Below are 15,853 nucleotides of genomic sequence, written 5' to 3'. Positions count from 1 at the left end.
CCTGACCCCATGAGGACAATTGTCCGGCAGTTGACATGATGAGCATACCTATTTACACCTCAGCTGTTTTAACCCTCGCCGGACCTATTGGTTTTCTACATACGCGCCGGCCGAGGGGGTCGGGCGGGTACGACCCCCCCCTCGCCGTTTCGCCCCTGGTGGAGCTAGCGCGTCGCGGAAAAACGAGCGTGTGCGCCGTTACGAGACGCAGAGATTGGTACCCGATTTTAAGGTACTAGGTCAACCGGTGACCTCTGAGGTCAGGTCAGGTGCCCCAAGGTACGGTTCAGTGTTTGGTGAATAACTTCGCAAAATACGACCGCAGAGCCGCGATTTTGGCAGCATCGTGTTCGCCTCGCTCAGGCGCGTCGAATGATATACTTTTTGTTCGGGTCAGGTCAACTTGGGGTTTTGACCTCAGGTCAAGGTCAGGTCAGCACCCCCAGGTCACGAAGTTGGTCGAAAGAGGTCATGTCGCATATCATTCGATTCGGCAGGTCTTCCTGAGTCCATTGGTGGCTTTCCCGAGTCGCTAGCTCAATTTGATCAAGAGTTATTGACGAAAAACTAATATGACCTTGATGACGTCATAAATTACGTCACACAAGGTCAACATTGCAAAAGTGACGCATCTAACCTTGCAAGGGTGCATCAAATCACGATTCTGTGTGCTTGAGATAGTTGGAGATCGTTCCCGGCGCCAGAAAAGCAGTTTTCATTTTTCCCCATTGACTTATAATGGTGAGGTCACGAAAATGACCTGACCTCATATGACCTTTAGGAAAAATCCGAGATAAATAAGTTGTGAGACTCATAATGGATACTAGATCCTGCAAGTTTCATTTCCCTGTGACATCTTCTCTGGCAGTGAGGGCGTTGCGAAGTTGCGACATCTGAAGACCGTGCAGAGGTTCACTTATGACGTCATAGGTCAGTGACCGAACTGACCCAAAAATGCGTTTGGTGTCAAAAGATCCGGCTTGGATCAAAGGTCAGGTATGCCAAGTTTCAGCTCTCTATCGCCAGCGTGTTCGGAGCTATCACGAAAAAACCCTATGGGGGGGGGGGGGAGCACCCGCCCCCCCCCCTCGGCCGGCGAGGGTTAATGCGCGCAGACATAATAAAGTTAATGCACTTGGCAGAGCCGCTATTATCCAAATGACGGCCATACAGAAGCGATTGATGGCCGGTAACTCCTCCATATGCTGGCCTTCAACCACAATGAAGCAATCGGTCTCCCGGCCAACGATGGTCAGGACGCCACAGCCGGGCGGGCCGTCCGGTCGGTCGGCCGTCAGAGGCCGTCCGGCGCCGGCGAGTCCACGATGCGCTCCCGGCCGGCTGGCGCGCTGCCGGCTCTGCTGGCCGCTCTGACGCTGGTCGCGGCGGAGCGGTTCGAGCTCCACTGGGCCGCGGCGCCGTCCGCCTGGCTGCTGCAGCCGCCGGCCCCCACGCTGATCGGCTGCGCGGCCCGCTGTCTCCAGCTGCCCGACTGCCGGGCCATCCAGTGGACCGACGGCTGCCGGCTGGCCGACGGCCGGGCCGGCGACGGCGCCGCCCTGGTGCCGCTCTACCGCCGCACCGCCGCTGACACCAACACCACTGACGGCGGAGCGTCAGCGACGGCACCAACGTCACTGCAGCCTACAACGACCGGCGGACCGACCGCCGCACCGACCGCCACCGCTACACCGGCTGGAACGACCACAGCACCGGGCGTTCCATCCACCGCGGCGGGAACTACCACCGAAACCACCGCCTCGTCAACAACGGGAGAGGCATCTACAGAAACGCCTGCTTCATCCACCGCGGAAGATACAGCCACGCCGATCGTCACAGCTTCGCCACCACCGACTTCCCCTGCGCCTACTACCACACTGGTAACAACATCAACTCAATCAACATCGCCAACGACCACAACATCACCAACGACCACAACAGCACCACCAACGACCACAACAGCACCGGAGCCGACAACAACTACACCAATGCCCACCACAACGGCGGGTCCCAGCGGAGTCACTGTCGGCGGCCGCTTCTACTGGCACGCCACGTCGCCTGAGGCGCTCAGCTATGACGCGGCGCGCACCTACTGCGGCAATCTGAGGAGCGGCGGGGACCTCGCCAGCCTCTATACGCAGGCCCAGCTCAACGCGCTCTGGCAGGACCCGGCCCGGCCCGACGCGCAGGAGTGGCTCGGAATCAAGATTGGCGCATTTGGATTAACTTACAACCCCGACGGCAGCAAAATGCCGTTCGATTTCAATGGCTCGTGGCAGGGTAGCGGGTCCAAGATCACTCTGCCGGCAGGAAGAGTAACTGGCACCCTTGAGAAGGAGGATTCCATATTCAGTTCAACAAGATACACTCTGCAAAATATGGTGTGCGACGCACCGAGCCCCTGACGCGACCATCGCTCAGAGAACTGATATGAATCATGTGACCGTGAATATCACCGGCGATCCGGGCGTCGGCATTGTCGGGTGGTGGCTCCACGCTGTCACCCGCAAGAAGATCTGCTAGGCGCGGCAGTGCACCCGTGTGTCCAAGTCACCCACTAATCCATTCGGATAGACAATCTTAACCCGGACCCTGCTGGGAAGAGGGTGTCTGACCCCCCCTCCCCCCCACCAGGCTTCGCGCAAATATCTCGATGCCGGCACACCCTATCATAGATCTTTTCTGCATATGTTGCCAAAATTTTCAGACCGAGGTCGCTCCAGGTCAGGTCACCAGCTCACGTCAAGTGACCTCACCTCGAAAAAGTTTCGATGCCTGCTATACCTACACCGAGTGAACAATTACTTTGAAACTTTCAGTGATTGGTAAGAGCGGCAATATGTAAAAATGTACATCTCGGAATTTCGACATCGGTGACCTAACGTCAGGTCAATTTTGCGACCTCTACCAATTGAAAGGCGCCTCTTTTGGACGAACGTCATTTTAAACACTCTCAAACACTGAATTACAAGTAAACATGACAAACTGAACTGGAAAACCGCACCCATGGCCGTGACCCCTCTTTATGTCCCTGAGGTCATCTCAAGTCACGAATGGTATCTATCCGTTTTTCGCGAATAACTTTTGATAAAGGTGTGCTAGAGCGACGAAAACACCTTGGATGTGTTGAGCTCAACCATACGGATCGACTGATATACAACACGACCTTTTTCGGTCAGGTCATGACCTTGACCTGTCGTCAACTTTTAAAGTTGAGTTTTAAAGTTTTAACGTTGAGTTGATTAATTATAATTCATTCGATGCGCCTTGATGAGAGGAACACGAGTCACGATGCCGGTAAAAGTAAGCTCCTGCAAGGTTTGTGTCAAAAGTTATTGCAGAAAAACTTTTTCCGCAAAAAAGACATATTTTGGCAGTTTTAGCCCCCTGCAGGAAAAGCCGTTGACCTAAGGTCCAATCTGAGATAATTATTCAGAAAGAAAGCTAATAGGGCTGTAGCTTTATTGGCTTCCGAGTGATGCGTCAATTTGTCGGAAATTGTCGACATTCGACCTGAAAATCTACGAAACTTGTCCTTCGGTGATCTCTGGTGACCTGACCTTTGACCTGACCAAAATAGTGGCCTAAGTAATTTCGTCATTATTTTGACGATCTTTCGAACACTGCCTATCCCGTATAGCTACGTGGCCCAGGAATCGAGTTAGAGGGGTGGGGGTGTACAAACACTCCCAGCAAAGCGTGGAAATCCAGGAGCCCCAGCGGCGCGCGGGTTAAAAAAAAATGCTAGGATGGCATTGACGCCGATAAGAGATGCACGTAGGGTAAGGGCGGGTAAGAGTACGCGGGCGATAAGAGTACGCATCAGCTGTTCCGGTTGCTTAGCAACGCGGGTTTGTCGAGTTCATGAAGTGACATGAAGCCGCCAGTGCGTGCTTGTCACCAACGGAACGTGGGCGTTGAGCGGCGACGCTGTTGAGTTTAAGGCGATGAATATTATTGTCGAGCGTTATGATATTATTATGGTATGGTACAATAATTTTGATACTTGGCAGTTGAGATAAGGTACATTTCCGTGATTGTTGTGGGAAACTTGTGAGGTTATCTGGGGAAATGCTGTGCAGTGCAATATTCTGTTTGCGAAGTTTTGCACAACGTTTCGGGGTTGTTTTGTGCGCGAATTGCATGTACGGTAAGAGGACGTACTGTTCAGGAGGGTAAGAGTACGCAGAATTATACATTAAATCGAGTATACAGAAATATAAAATTATTAATCTATCGCTCAATGACGTTTGTTTTGTAGGTATATCATCAATGGAGCACTGTGATGCAGATGCGTACCCGAAATTCTTCCAAATACGGGTTATTCTCCCTTTTGATTGTGCATTTTTTTTAAAGAAACACACGACATGATTATTTCCTGATTTATAGACTTGAAAGATTTATTTTATGTTCTTCTTTTTGGATACTAGAATTAACTTAAATGCCTTCTGAGTTTGAAGTTAAGCATTTGGACAGTACAAGCTGTATAGGTGTGTGTTCATATGCTTGCGTACTCCACCCGCCTGGCGTGCGTACTCTTACACACCCCATATGGTATGAGTACGCAACTGCAGCGGTTCAGAAAATGTCAGTTTTAGACCATTTCCATTTACGCTGAAGGATCGTTGCCCCATGGGTTGATGGCTAATTCAGTGACCTTTAATATTCCCTATTTGCGATTTCTTTCTTTCAAATATTAAACAAATGAGAGCAAGAAATCCACTAAGTGCGTACTCTTATACGACTTCACCCTATAGTGTATACATATACATATAACGAACACCACGATGTGTATATTGGGCTGGCAGGTTCAAAGGCCTTGCTTTCAATTTCTGTAGAATATCTGCATAATGCAATGCTGTTCAACAAATGTTGATTTCTTTCGTTCCTGGTAATGTTTGTTCAATAAGAAACAAGCGGAAACGCTGAGTGTGACACTAGGCTCGTTGCAGCTTCATCGACTGAACGATTGCTTTGAAACTTTCAGCGATTGATAGTACTTGTAAAATGTATATCTTGGATTTTTTATATCTGTGACCTAAGGTCAGGTCAATTTTCCGACCTATCTTATAAGTCAACGAGGGAAAAATGAAATGCGCCTCTTTTGGACGAATATCGTTTTAAACACTCTCAAACATGGGCTTATTAGTAAGCATGACACACTGAATCGGAAAATTGCACCCGCGACCCCTCTGTGTGCCCTTGAGATCATCTTAGGTCATGAAAGGTCACCGGTGCAGCAGTTCAACTTGTAACTTTTGATAGAGACGTGCTTGAGCGGGGTGAAGAAAACACGTCAGATGTGTTCAGCTCGACGATACGGATCTATTGATATGCAGTATGACCCGTTCCGGTCAGGTCATGACCTTGACCCGAGGTCAACTTTTCAAAATGGCCTGTCAAAGCTAACTAATAGTTCATTCGACGCGTCTCGATGAGAGGAGCATGATGGTGGCAAAAGTAATGTCGTGGCTCTCTTGAATTGAATCAAAAGTTATTACAGAAAAAAACATTTTTAGTAAAAACGGATACTTTAGTTTTTGCCCTCTGGAGGCTAACCCGTTGACCTGACGTCAACACCGAGAACAATGTTCAGAAACGCCTGTGAAAGAGCTATCGAATGCGCATTTCCGAGGCGCTGTAGCTCTATTGGTTCCCGAGTTATGCGTCAGGTATTTCGATAGTTGTTGAAATATACAAAATTCGACCTTTGATGATCTCTGGCGACCTGACATTTGACCTGACATTGAAAATGACCAAGAGCCATCAGCATGTGAGTTAACGCTGCGTCAGGTACTCTCACCCTCTGGCGGACACAAGTCGAACAAAGACGGATACGAGTACGGGCACGGGTACGGGTACGGGTACGGGTACGGGTACGGGTACGGGTACGGGTACGGGCACGGGTACGGGTACGGGTACGGGCTGCGGTACTCACTGAGGTCGGCGTCCTGCGCCGGCAGCTGTTCGGTGACGGGGTCGGCCGCGTCCGCCGCCGCCGGCTGCAGTGAGTCCGGGCTGATGCTGACAATGTTCACCGCGCCCGGGTTACTCGCTGTGGACACAGAGTGGCGCGGGTCAGCACAGAACCCGTCAGACCGGGCGGCACGGCACAGGTGGTGGAGTAACAGCAAAGTGAAACGAAAGACCAAATCCTACATACTGCCAGCATGGATGAATTAATACATCCCACGCATGAGCTGTTATCTCATCCATGCTGCCAGTATACTTCGATACAACAAAAACATTTGGCAGGTCGCACATTCGTGCACGTAAATAAATGTAGTGGCAAAACCTGTCCCACCAGCTCTCTTCGTGACAACTGACGTAAGCCATTGATCCGCATTTGGCGTCCGTCACAGCCATGCACGTCAGTCCTATTCGTCACGTCGGACGTCCGTTATCGCCGTCATGTCCGTCACAACGAGTCACGTCCCCCTCTTCCGTCACAGCTGGCCTCGTCCCTCTCGTCCGTCACAGCTAGACACGTCCCTTTCGTCCGTCACAGCGACACATCTTCTACGTCCATCACGACTCTGCACACCCGACATCCTCCACTCACTGATGAGCTGCTGCATGGTGGCGGCGTCAATCTCCTGCGTCTGACCCGTGGCGTCGTCCATGACGATGATGATGGCGTTCTGGCTCGAACCCATGCCGTCATCGGCCGCCGCCGCCGGGGACGGCGTGACGTCATCCTCGCCTACGATCGTCGTGTTTGACATGACGACCTAGCGGGCCCTGCGAGGGAGAAACACGAGGTCAGACTGGTCTGCAGGAGGGTCGATCGGGTCCCATTGAGAATAAAGACAGGTCTTGAGGGTACACCGTGCGATAAAATTGAGATCACTATCAGAGTGAAATAAAGAAGAGGACAAGGATGATCGGCAGTGTCCCGTGTTGCAGCAGCAGCTGACCGGATCTATGAGGCTCGCTCAGGCAAGGGTGCTTGAGCATGAATTCCAGAAACGTGAAGGTCGCTGGGTTACCAGACAAAGCATAATACCTACTTCCAAAACAGTACACATTTCGGAAGAAAATTCTATCACGCCGGTCCCGTTTTGCCAATAGTGTGGACAAGGCTTAAAAATAAATCGATCTTCTGCGATCAGACACCACTCATCTTCTCCAAGCTAATAACGACTAAAAGACTGACACATGGCTCATGACGTCTTACCATCAATTATCCACGCAAACATTTCGCATAAGCGATTGAGGCCACGCAGTAGGTAATTAGGTAGGGCTACATCGATCTCTAATTCATATATCCTAAGCCATTTAGATACCACATAGTCGTTACAACCAGCCACGCCCATTGTGAATAATGGTGCTACGTGTATCATTACATCCATCGATACATTCTCGATGGATTCACTCGGCCTACTCCCGACAAATGGATGAACGAACAAACGAACGAGCGAGCGAACGAACGAACAAACGAACGAGCGAACGAACGAACGAACGACCCCAAGAGGGCGGGGTAGGCACGGGAGTCCGATATGGTGCCGTATAGTTTAAATCGGTACAGATGCGACATAGCGCAACATCTCCCTGGTACAACAGCGAGACCTGAAAGCTAGACCGGCAGGTAGGCACCAACTTACAGGAAGTTACAAAAGTAACACACGAGTTATGTCACACTTGTTCATAAAATCAGCGCGCACGAAACAATAAAACGAATGCGTCACATAAAGCGGATGTGGCCGTGGATGCCAGCGGTGGCCAGCGACAGATGAATAAGACGACACACATTACACCGCGCGGCCGAACACGTCGATAAGTATTTACAGATCGCACCAAGGGATAAAAACCCCAATTCCCAATGACCCCAGTGGCGGTACACAGGAGAACCGGTAGGACTCACAGCGGTCGAGTGCCTTTCAGTGCCCATGGAGAGCTCACGCATGCCCACAGTTGAGACGCGTGCTTACAAATGACAATACTGCCAGAGCTGCTGCTAATGCTGCTATATCTCACGCAACCAGCATTTGACCGTCATAGGGAACATATACAGTAAAACACATCCAGCGAAATAACTCTTCGTCCCTATCAAGGAACAAAAACATTCACAGCAAAACGTAGCCCGGCGCTCGGTACGCAAGTCTTACAATCGTGCCGAGCTGGCGATACAGACGGGTGGGCGCGGCAGTCGTGATCAGGGAGGGGGATAGGGGGTGCTACAGTCGACACGGAACGGGCACGGCCCGTGCGAACATTCCGTGATCACGGATCGGGTGTGGCGCGTCTGGTATGCACCGCAAGGCTAAAAGCTCGCCACTTCGAAAAACGACATTACCGGGAACGCACATCAACTCGCTTGTCACATCGCAAATCACAGGCTGTTCAAAAACACACGGTAGGTATTACGCCAGAGACAAATGTCTGCCATTCCAGCGTCAAAAAGCTATTGTAATGGCCCAAACTCGCAATTATTTGTAATTTACGACGGGTATTGTAACAGCGGATGGACAGGCGGACGGTCAGCCTAAATGACCAATAGGATAATGCATAAAGCCGAAGGGCCAGACCGTTATAAAAGGTGCCCGCCCTGCCCTATGCTGCAGTGTCATTACTGTGTCGCTGCCAGGGTAGCGCTGAACGGAGGACAGATAAACAGTGACCCGCACTGACCCACACAGCCCGGTCAGGTGACAGCCACCCGAGAACCACCCCGAGGTCATACAGGTCACTAGCCGCCACACTGACCTAAGGTCACAGACAGCTGACTGTAATCCACATTGACCTCATCCAGAAGTCACCTCATCTGTCCCCTCCCCCCAATCTGATCACCTGACCTCAATCTGAGGTCACCTCAGCTACCCCTCCCCCCTCAGATTCACCCTACTCTGACCTCAATCTGTCGACGCCCAATCTAACCCTCTGACCTCAACATGAGGTCACCCTCAATTGGTATACCCTCCTTTTCGAGGTCACGCTCAGCCACCCCCTAACCTCAACCTGAGGTCATCCGAATACACTCACCCACGCCCGAGGTCACCCCCACCCTCCTGACCTCAAATTGGGACCGCCCTCAGCTGCCCCCAACTTGACCTCAACCTGTCACCACCTGAGGTCACCCTTAGCTACCCTCACAATGACCTTAACCTGAAGCCACAACCAGTCTCTCCCACTCTGACCTCAACCTCAAGTCACACTCAGTTACCTCAACCATGACTTCAACCTGATGTCACCTACACTACCCCTCAACCTGAGATAATCCTCAGCTACTCCCACCCTGGCCTCAACCTGAGGTAACACTTAGCTACCCTGACCTCGACCTGAGGTCACACTCACCTAACCACACCGTGCCCCCAACCCAAGATTGCCTCTAGCTATCCCTACCCACCAGAGGTCACCCTCAGCTACCCTCATCCTGGCCTCAACCTGAGGTCACCCTCACCACCTGACCTCGACCTGAGGTCAAACCCGGCCACCCCCTGACCTCAACCTAAGGTCACCGAAAGCTACCCCTGTTCACTTGGTCACCTTCAGCTACCCTCATCTTAACCTAAACCTGAGGTCACCCTCACCACCTGACCTCTACCTGCGGTCACCCACATCTATCCCTGAACATCTGAGGTCACCCTCATCTACCCCTACCCTGACCTCTCTACCTCAGCTGAGAGCAATCTCTTCCCGATGGTCTGATACGGTCGGCTGACCGCTGAACTGACCTTGTCACACCCAGCCGACCGCCACCCTCGAAAGACCACTTAACGTATCCCTACCCCGATGAGGTCACGGTGCACAGACTGTATCCTCAACCCTAACCAGAGGTCAATCCACTGACTGCCCGAGGTCAGTCAGCTGTCCCGCTATCCCCATTTCAATCAACGAATGGGATTCAGAAGGCACCTTCGAAAACCAACCCGATTGATATACCTACTTGTGAGGTGTGACTTGTGACATCGCGTTCCATACTTACCGGCTCGAATAAAACGCATGCAATCGGAGGGTTAGAAGACAGGCCGATATCTGGAGGACTCGGTCACCCAGGTCAGAAATGATGCAATTATACCCCCCCCCCCCACCCACCCCTCCAAAATTTGTGGCTCGTCCGGCCAGTAGGATCTCCGCTGACCGCTATATCCCCTCACCAACCGTGTTACCCGGTGTCGCGGCATCAGCGTCCCCAGTTTTCATCAAGACGGGCACCCGCCAACCGCCGCGAAACCACTACCCAGTCTTGGATCATCCCGGCTCAATCCTCTACCCTGACCACGAATGATTCCACAGATCCTGTCCCCGGTGACCCTCACTTATCCCCGGGACGCAATACCCTCCCTCCCGGAACAGAATCTTCCCTCCCCCTCCCAGGCCCGGAAGGGCGGGCATCATATCGGAACCGGGCAATGACACACCCACACAGCCTAACAACCCTGAACATTGAGTCCGGTCTCTCCACCCATACCCAACCCTCCCCTCCCCCTCCTCGTGCACTTCAACCACCTCCCTTCCATCTTATTTCCGTACGGTAGTTTCTTCAACCTTACCTGAGCGGCGGCCAGTGCCAGGGCATTTTAGCGGCCTTTTTTTTTGAAAGTGTTCATCGAAAAGGCGACAGACACAAATACAAAAACAATACAAGCGTCCAATCACTATGTCGAATCGACGAGGCACAGGCATTCACTTTACATATGCACCTCGGCAAATGCATTGCAATGCACGTTTTGTGCCGATATTTACACACGAAGTTTGGCTCGATGCGCATGAAACAGTGAAGCGACACCTACGAAAGGTACACGGGTAGCCGACGCCGCTTTTACAGTATTTTTGTTTCTGGTTGCAAAACGATTGGCTTCCATGGCCATCTCGATACGCACAGATACGAATAATCAAGAGACCGAGCACGCTGAACGCACGTTCGAGAATTGTCCATCTTGGGGGAAAAGGGCGAGGACAGCGTTAGAGTGGAGATTGCTGGAAACATGGTCCCTTCGAAATGACTAGAAAATGATAATTTGTTATAAGATAAGAAGGCACACTTTCACACATGCACTTCGTCTCTTACTCAAGTCAGAAGTGTCGTTTCGTCTATTTACGTGTCCGTACACAAAGCTATAACTAAACTTTATTTGGCAACCTTCAAAGCCTTTTGATGAGGTAAGCTATACGGAGTGTCCTTTGACGTCCAGGGTGAAGTGCGCGGATGTGATGGTAAGGGCAGCGGTGAGCAGCTGTGAGAGAAGGTTGCAGCGGCGCGACGATCCACCGTTCAGCGACGAGCAGTGGCGCACTGCACCGCGAGCCGAGCCGGACTGGAAACGCGCAGTGTAGTCCCGTATAGGTGGCGTACCTGACGCGCACGCCGAACTGACGATCTGGAGAGTGCAGAGAGGTGCACAGACACAGGGGTACAGACACGCCACAGACACGCCGTTCGAGTCGTGCCACCACTCGTCAGGTCAGAACACTGTCAATATAACACAACAGACGGACGGCGAACGACATAGCAGACAAATCAGAATAAGACCGAATATCTGGCCCTCAGGTTCGAGTACAACATCGCCTCCTGGGCAGGGCCAGCCGTCAGGCAGGGCGGTCTTCTACACCCCGTGAAGGACGGTCTACACCCCGGTCTACACACCCCACCCCGGGAAGAAATGTCCGAGCGCCGCATAAATGCAATGATTGCTGGTTTTAGCGACGAATCCTTTCATGCGCCTAGCCGACTGTTGGCCGAATGGTGAGCTGACAAAAGAAAATACATACCCAATACAAAAGTCCATCGCGCTGTTGGACTTGGGAAGGCTGAAGTTGGCATAAATTACGTTAACATTTACCATTATACTATGACCACGCATTGGAAGCTGCAATAGGGTAGACAACAAAAGAGGTTTATGTGGTTACCTGAGCGATCATGTAACAAATGCATATAATTGCGCGATTAATCGTAGAGCACCACAATGCATATAATATCCAGCGTTTGACAAACGAAGTCAATGAGGAGCACCCACAAAGCACGGTATGCCATTGTCTCGTGCCTGTGGACGTACCGACACGGGTGTAGAGCCGGCCGGACCGGGCCGGGCCGGACGCCGCGCAACGCCGCACTGTGGGTATCAGTCACCGCGTCACTAGCACGACCAAACAGCGCACAGTGGCGGCAAAACGAACAGACGGCACACACTGATCCACTAACGCGCAGCGGGAGTCTCGATTATCCGAGGAAAAGCATGATTCAGATCAGATCTAGTAGATGTTAAACATAATTGTCATATTCACAGTGGCAAACCAACATGAATTCCCGCAAGTTATGTTTTGCGTATGCGCAAACGTTATCATCTTAACCGACCACAGCTTGATGATAAGGCCTTGCAAATCAGGCACCACTTGTCATACTCAGACACTATCCGGACATAATCGGCCGGCTGTGACCAACCCCCCCCCCCCCCCGTGGAACTGAAAACGTGCCACTGGAGGGGGAGCGCAGGCCAAGAGTCAAATTAGTGAAAAAGTGAACCTCCGCTTCAGCTTAACATGCTCATATAGTCCACAATATATTACCAGCCACCAACATCTTTAGGGACTACACTTGTTTTGTTGGATTTGGTAGTTTCGGTGCAATAAGTTATAAGAGTAGGTACTCGACGACTATAGGATGAAAGGGTTGGAGTGAGACATCGGGCTGAGTCGACCGCCGCCAGGTGCGCCGCAATTACTGAGCCCATCCCGTTCGTACGGGAGAGTCCCGGTGGGCCAGGCCACCTAAACCAGTGCAGTCCAGTAAACCAGTCCACTTCACCAGTCACCCAGGAAGGACATGCTCCTTTCGTTTCCGCCCTCCATCTACATATTGTCTCGTGGAGTGACAGACAGTGCGGACAGTGTAGTGTGATTTCGGGTGCGAATGGATCATTCTGAGGAGAAATAAGCAGCAATGTTATTTTCAACCCCAGCCCGAATTGACGTTTTGCCAGCGTTTAACGCAGGTTCGTTGGACCCCCCCCCCCCCTGCCGTTCGGTCTCTAATCGAGTTAGAGGTTTGCTAAAAAAAAAAAACATGTTGCTCGTGACGAGAGGAGCCCGATGATACCCTATTTCAAGGTACTTGGTCATTGGTTGACCTTCCAGGTCAAGTCAATAGCCAAGTACAATAATCAATTATTATTAAAAATAATAATAATAATAATAATAGTAAATAAAGGGCAGGAAAATCGGGACCTGCTAGAACTCCGTAAAACAAGGTTGACATCGGATTTCCCCGAGCGCTGATCAAGAAGTTCATGTTATTCGATCATAGATGACGTCTTTATGCATTTATATCAGGTCGGGTCAGGTCAGGTCAACCAGCAGGCGGTCTGCCGGCTATCCATATTCCATAGTAGGTATCAACCACCAATGACAGCTTCGCAACATGTTACGAAAACACCAAAACTACTTCATAAATATTCAAATGGGGGCTTAATTCGAAATTAGTTCCGAAACCTACCTTCAAAACATGCCAAATTCGAAAAGTGAGCCAGTTCATCATAGATCAATAACCTTGACCTGACCTTCATGTGACCTTGACACCCACCATAATGCATGGACCCAAAATCATTTCACATGTTTGAACGTTTACAACCACAAAAAGGCAAAACGTGCGGATAATGTGAGCTAACATTACCGAATCGCGTATCCGGCCTAACATAGTCTCGAGAAACAGGTCGCAGGTCAAAGGTCATTCGGGTCAGGGTCATGAAAATTTCAGGGTAGGTGTAAAATTGATCAACTCTAGGGTACTGAAAGTTTAACCGCGATCGGCCGCTTTAACTACTTATAAAATGCGGAAGTAGGAAAGCCCACTTGGCATCAAGGAACTATTCTCGAAAAACGCAGGTGTGAAGGTTAATAAGGTTCAGGTCACAGGTGCCAAAATACCCCTACCAATTCTGCGTCAATTTGAAAAATAAGGCCATATAACGAAAGAGCACCTTTAAAGTCGGTGAAACGCAAGAAAACATTATTACATAGTTATATTTGACATTTTTTCACGTACCTACCTAAATCACTTATATGGTGAGCCCTTCTCAAGACTGCGGAGTCGCAGTCGGAGTCGGCCCGGTCACTGATCTGACAGTTTTGCCCGGAATCAGAGTGGCCTAAATTCGAAGTTAAAGGGACCCTCCCACCTTCAAAAAAGTTCATGAATTGGCATGAAAGTGATGCCGTTCGGTTCAGAAAGAGCAGAAACGAATATCTACCAAATTTCATCGAAAAATATTCACGGGTTTTCAAGATATTAGACTCTTACTTTTGTTTACTTTTTGGGATCTCCGCTGTTCCTAGCGACTTTATTTGAAAGTGCGGAACTTTTTGCGCGCAAAGCAGCATACAGGGTGTCTCAAAAGTTCGTTCACAGGCACCAGCCACGTTTTTTCGTCAATGATTTCGAATCAACAAGAAATTCAATGTCGAAATTTTGCATGGGCATTGCTAAATACCGTCCTTAAGCAGTATCACTGTTTTCAAATGCATTCGAACCTTCATGAGCTCACAAAAAGGGTTCACCTCTGACCATGGGTCAGGCATAAAAATGGATGTCGCAAAATCGGGTCCGTTGTGAAACGCTCTGTTTCAGGGGTAATGGGAATGGTTAAGTCAGGACTGACACATGGCAAAATGTCGGCCAGGATGGGTACAACATGATGATCATTTAAAAAATGGTGGCAAAAATTTTTGAAGGGCGAAACCATCCGAGACTAACATCGTTTTGATCGACCCCCGTACGTCAGCTAGGCTCGTGTGCCAAAAAGCAGCTGAAAATGCGGTAATAACTATTGACAACTGGCAAGAAGCTCACAAGTAAAAGCTACCTACCCAGTTTCAAAAATAGTAGATCATCGTAAAATAAAGACAAAACATGGTTTAAAATTCTTCTATATCTAACATGCAAAAATTTTTAGGAAAATAACACGAAAATCGTTAATGTCAAGGACAATTGCCCCAAAAGAAGGTGAATAAATGTTAAGTTTGATCCTACGAAGTTTCATGAGGCAGATGTGGAACGAATAGCTTTCTTTCAGACACGAAATCCCGACAAAACCACACGATAGACAGGCTTGGACCGTTTACAAAGCAAAAGCTCTCTTGAGGAAAACACTCCGCAACCCAGCGAATGTTTTGGCATGGGGAATGTCGAGCGTTTGGAATTTGCAAAATTTGAACGGCGTGTCTCAGAAACAGATGGCCGACACATTCTCCTACGATATTATGCAAACAAATTACCCCTGGCACTTCCCGTTTGTTCAGGAATGGGGTCGTTTTGAAAAGGGAAATGGTGCTTTGGATGTCGGCGCCAGCCTTCGTGACGGAGCTGGCGCCAGAGAATACCTACAAAATACTCATGAATGGTGTCTATGCAAGCTGTCGGCTTTCAGGGAGAAGCAAATGTGGCCGGGGAGCTCGTTAAACCTAAATCCGACGCAGAAACTGCAGGAGATTTCTCTGCAAGAGCTTGAAAGCAGGTCACCTTTTATCGACCTCCGGCAGCTGACAGAACGACGAAAAGCGGTATCGGCAATTTTTTTGGGAGCTACAGCAAAGGGTTTGGTTTCCAACATTCTGAATTCGTTGTCAAAGCACATGCATTTATCTAGTGTACACATGGGCATCAAAACCTTATATTTTTGGCTGGTTCTTATATGCTTTATTGGCATGGAAAATGTGTCAACGAACTTTTGAGACACCCTGTATACCACCGCGTGCTACCAAACATTTCAGTAAAAGATTTAAAATCGTTAGATCTGCGCTGACGTCACACATTCAGAGGGGGCATTCCAATGTATTAGACCCTCTGAATCCAAGTGCTGCAACTTTGAAATTAGATATTTTCGATTTGAGGCATTTCTCGATCTTGTGACTGTGAGTG

General features: G+C 50.0%; 1 protein-coding gene across 3 annotated transcripts in view; it reads right to left on the bottom strand.

The window, feature by feature from the left end:
• LOC122392165 (death-inducer obliterator 1-like) overlaps nucleotides 1-15,853 on the bottom strand; it is an 82,256-nt gene that overhangs the window by 64,104 nt on the left and 2,299 nt on the right. For 2 of the 3 annotated variants that reach the window (XM_043386745.1, XM_043386746.1), the window contains exons 2-4: nucleotides 11,997-12,053; nucleotides 6,563-6,741; nucleotides 5,939-6,055 (exon numbers count right to left, since the gene is read on the bottom strand). In XM_043386745.1, coding sequence (XP_043242680.1) covers nucleotides 5,939-6,055; nucleotides 6,563-6,725 — 280 coding nt within the window. In that variant the 5' untranslated portion in view covers nucleotides 6,726-6,741; nucleotides 11,997-12,053. The remainder of the gene's footprint in view (nucleotides 1-5,938; nucleotides 6,056-6,562; nucleotides 6,742-11,996; nucleotides 12,054-15,853) is intronic. The other variant, XM_043386747.1, reaches the window with a different exon arrangement.

Source organism: Amphibalanus amphitrite, unplaced genomic scaffold (assembly GCF_019059575.1).
Source record: "Amphibalanus amphitrite isolate SeventyFive unplaced genomic scaffold, NRLGWU_Aamphi_draft 000472F_arrow, whole genome shotgun sequence".
In the NCBI taxonomy this organism is placed as follows: domain Eukaryota; kingdom Metazoa; phylum Arthropoda; class Thecostraca; order Balanomorpha; family Balanidae; genus Amphibalanus; species Amphibalanus amphitrite.
This window is presented reverse-complemented; position numbering and strand designations above follow the sequence as displayed.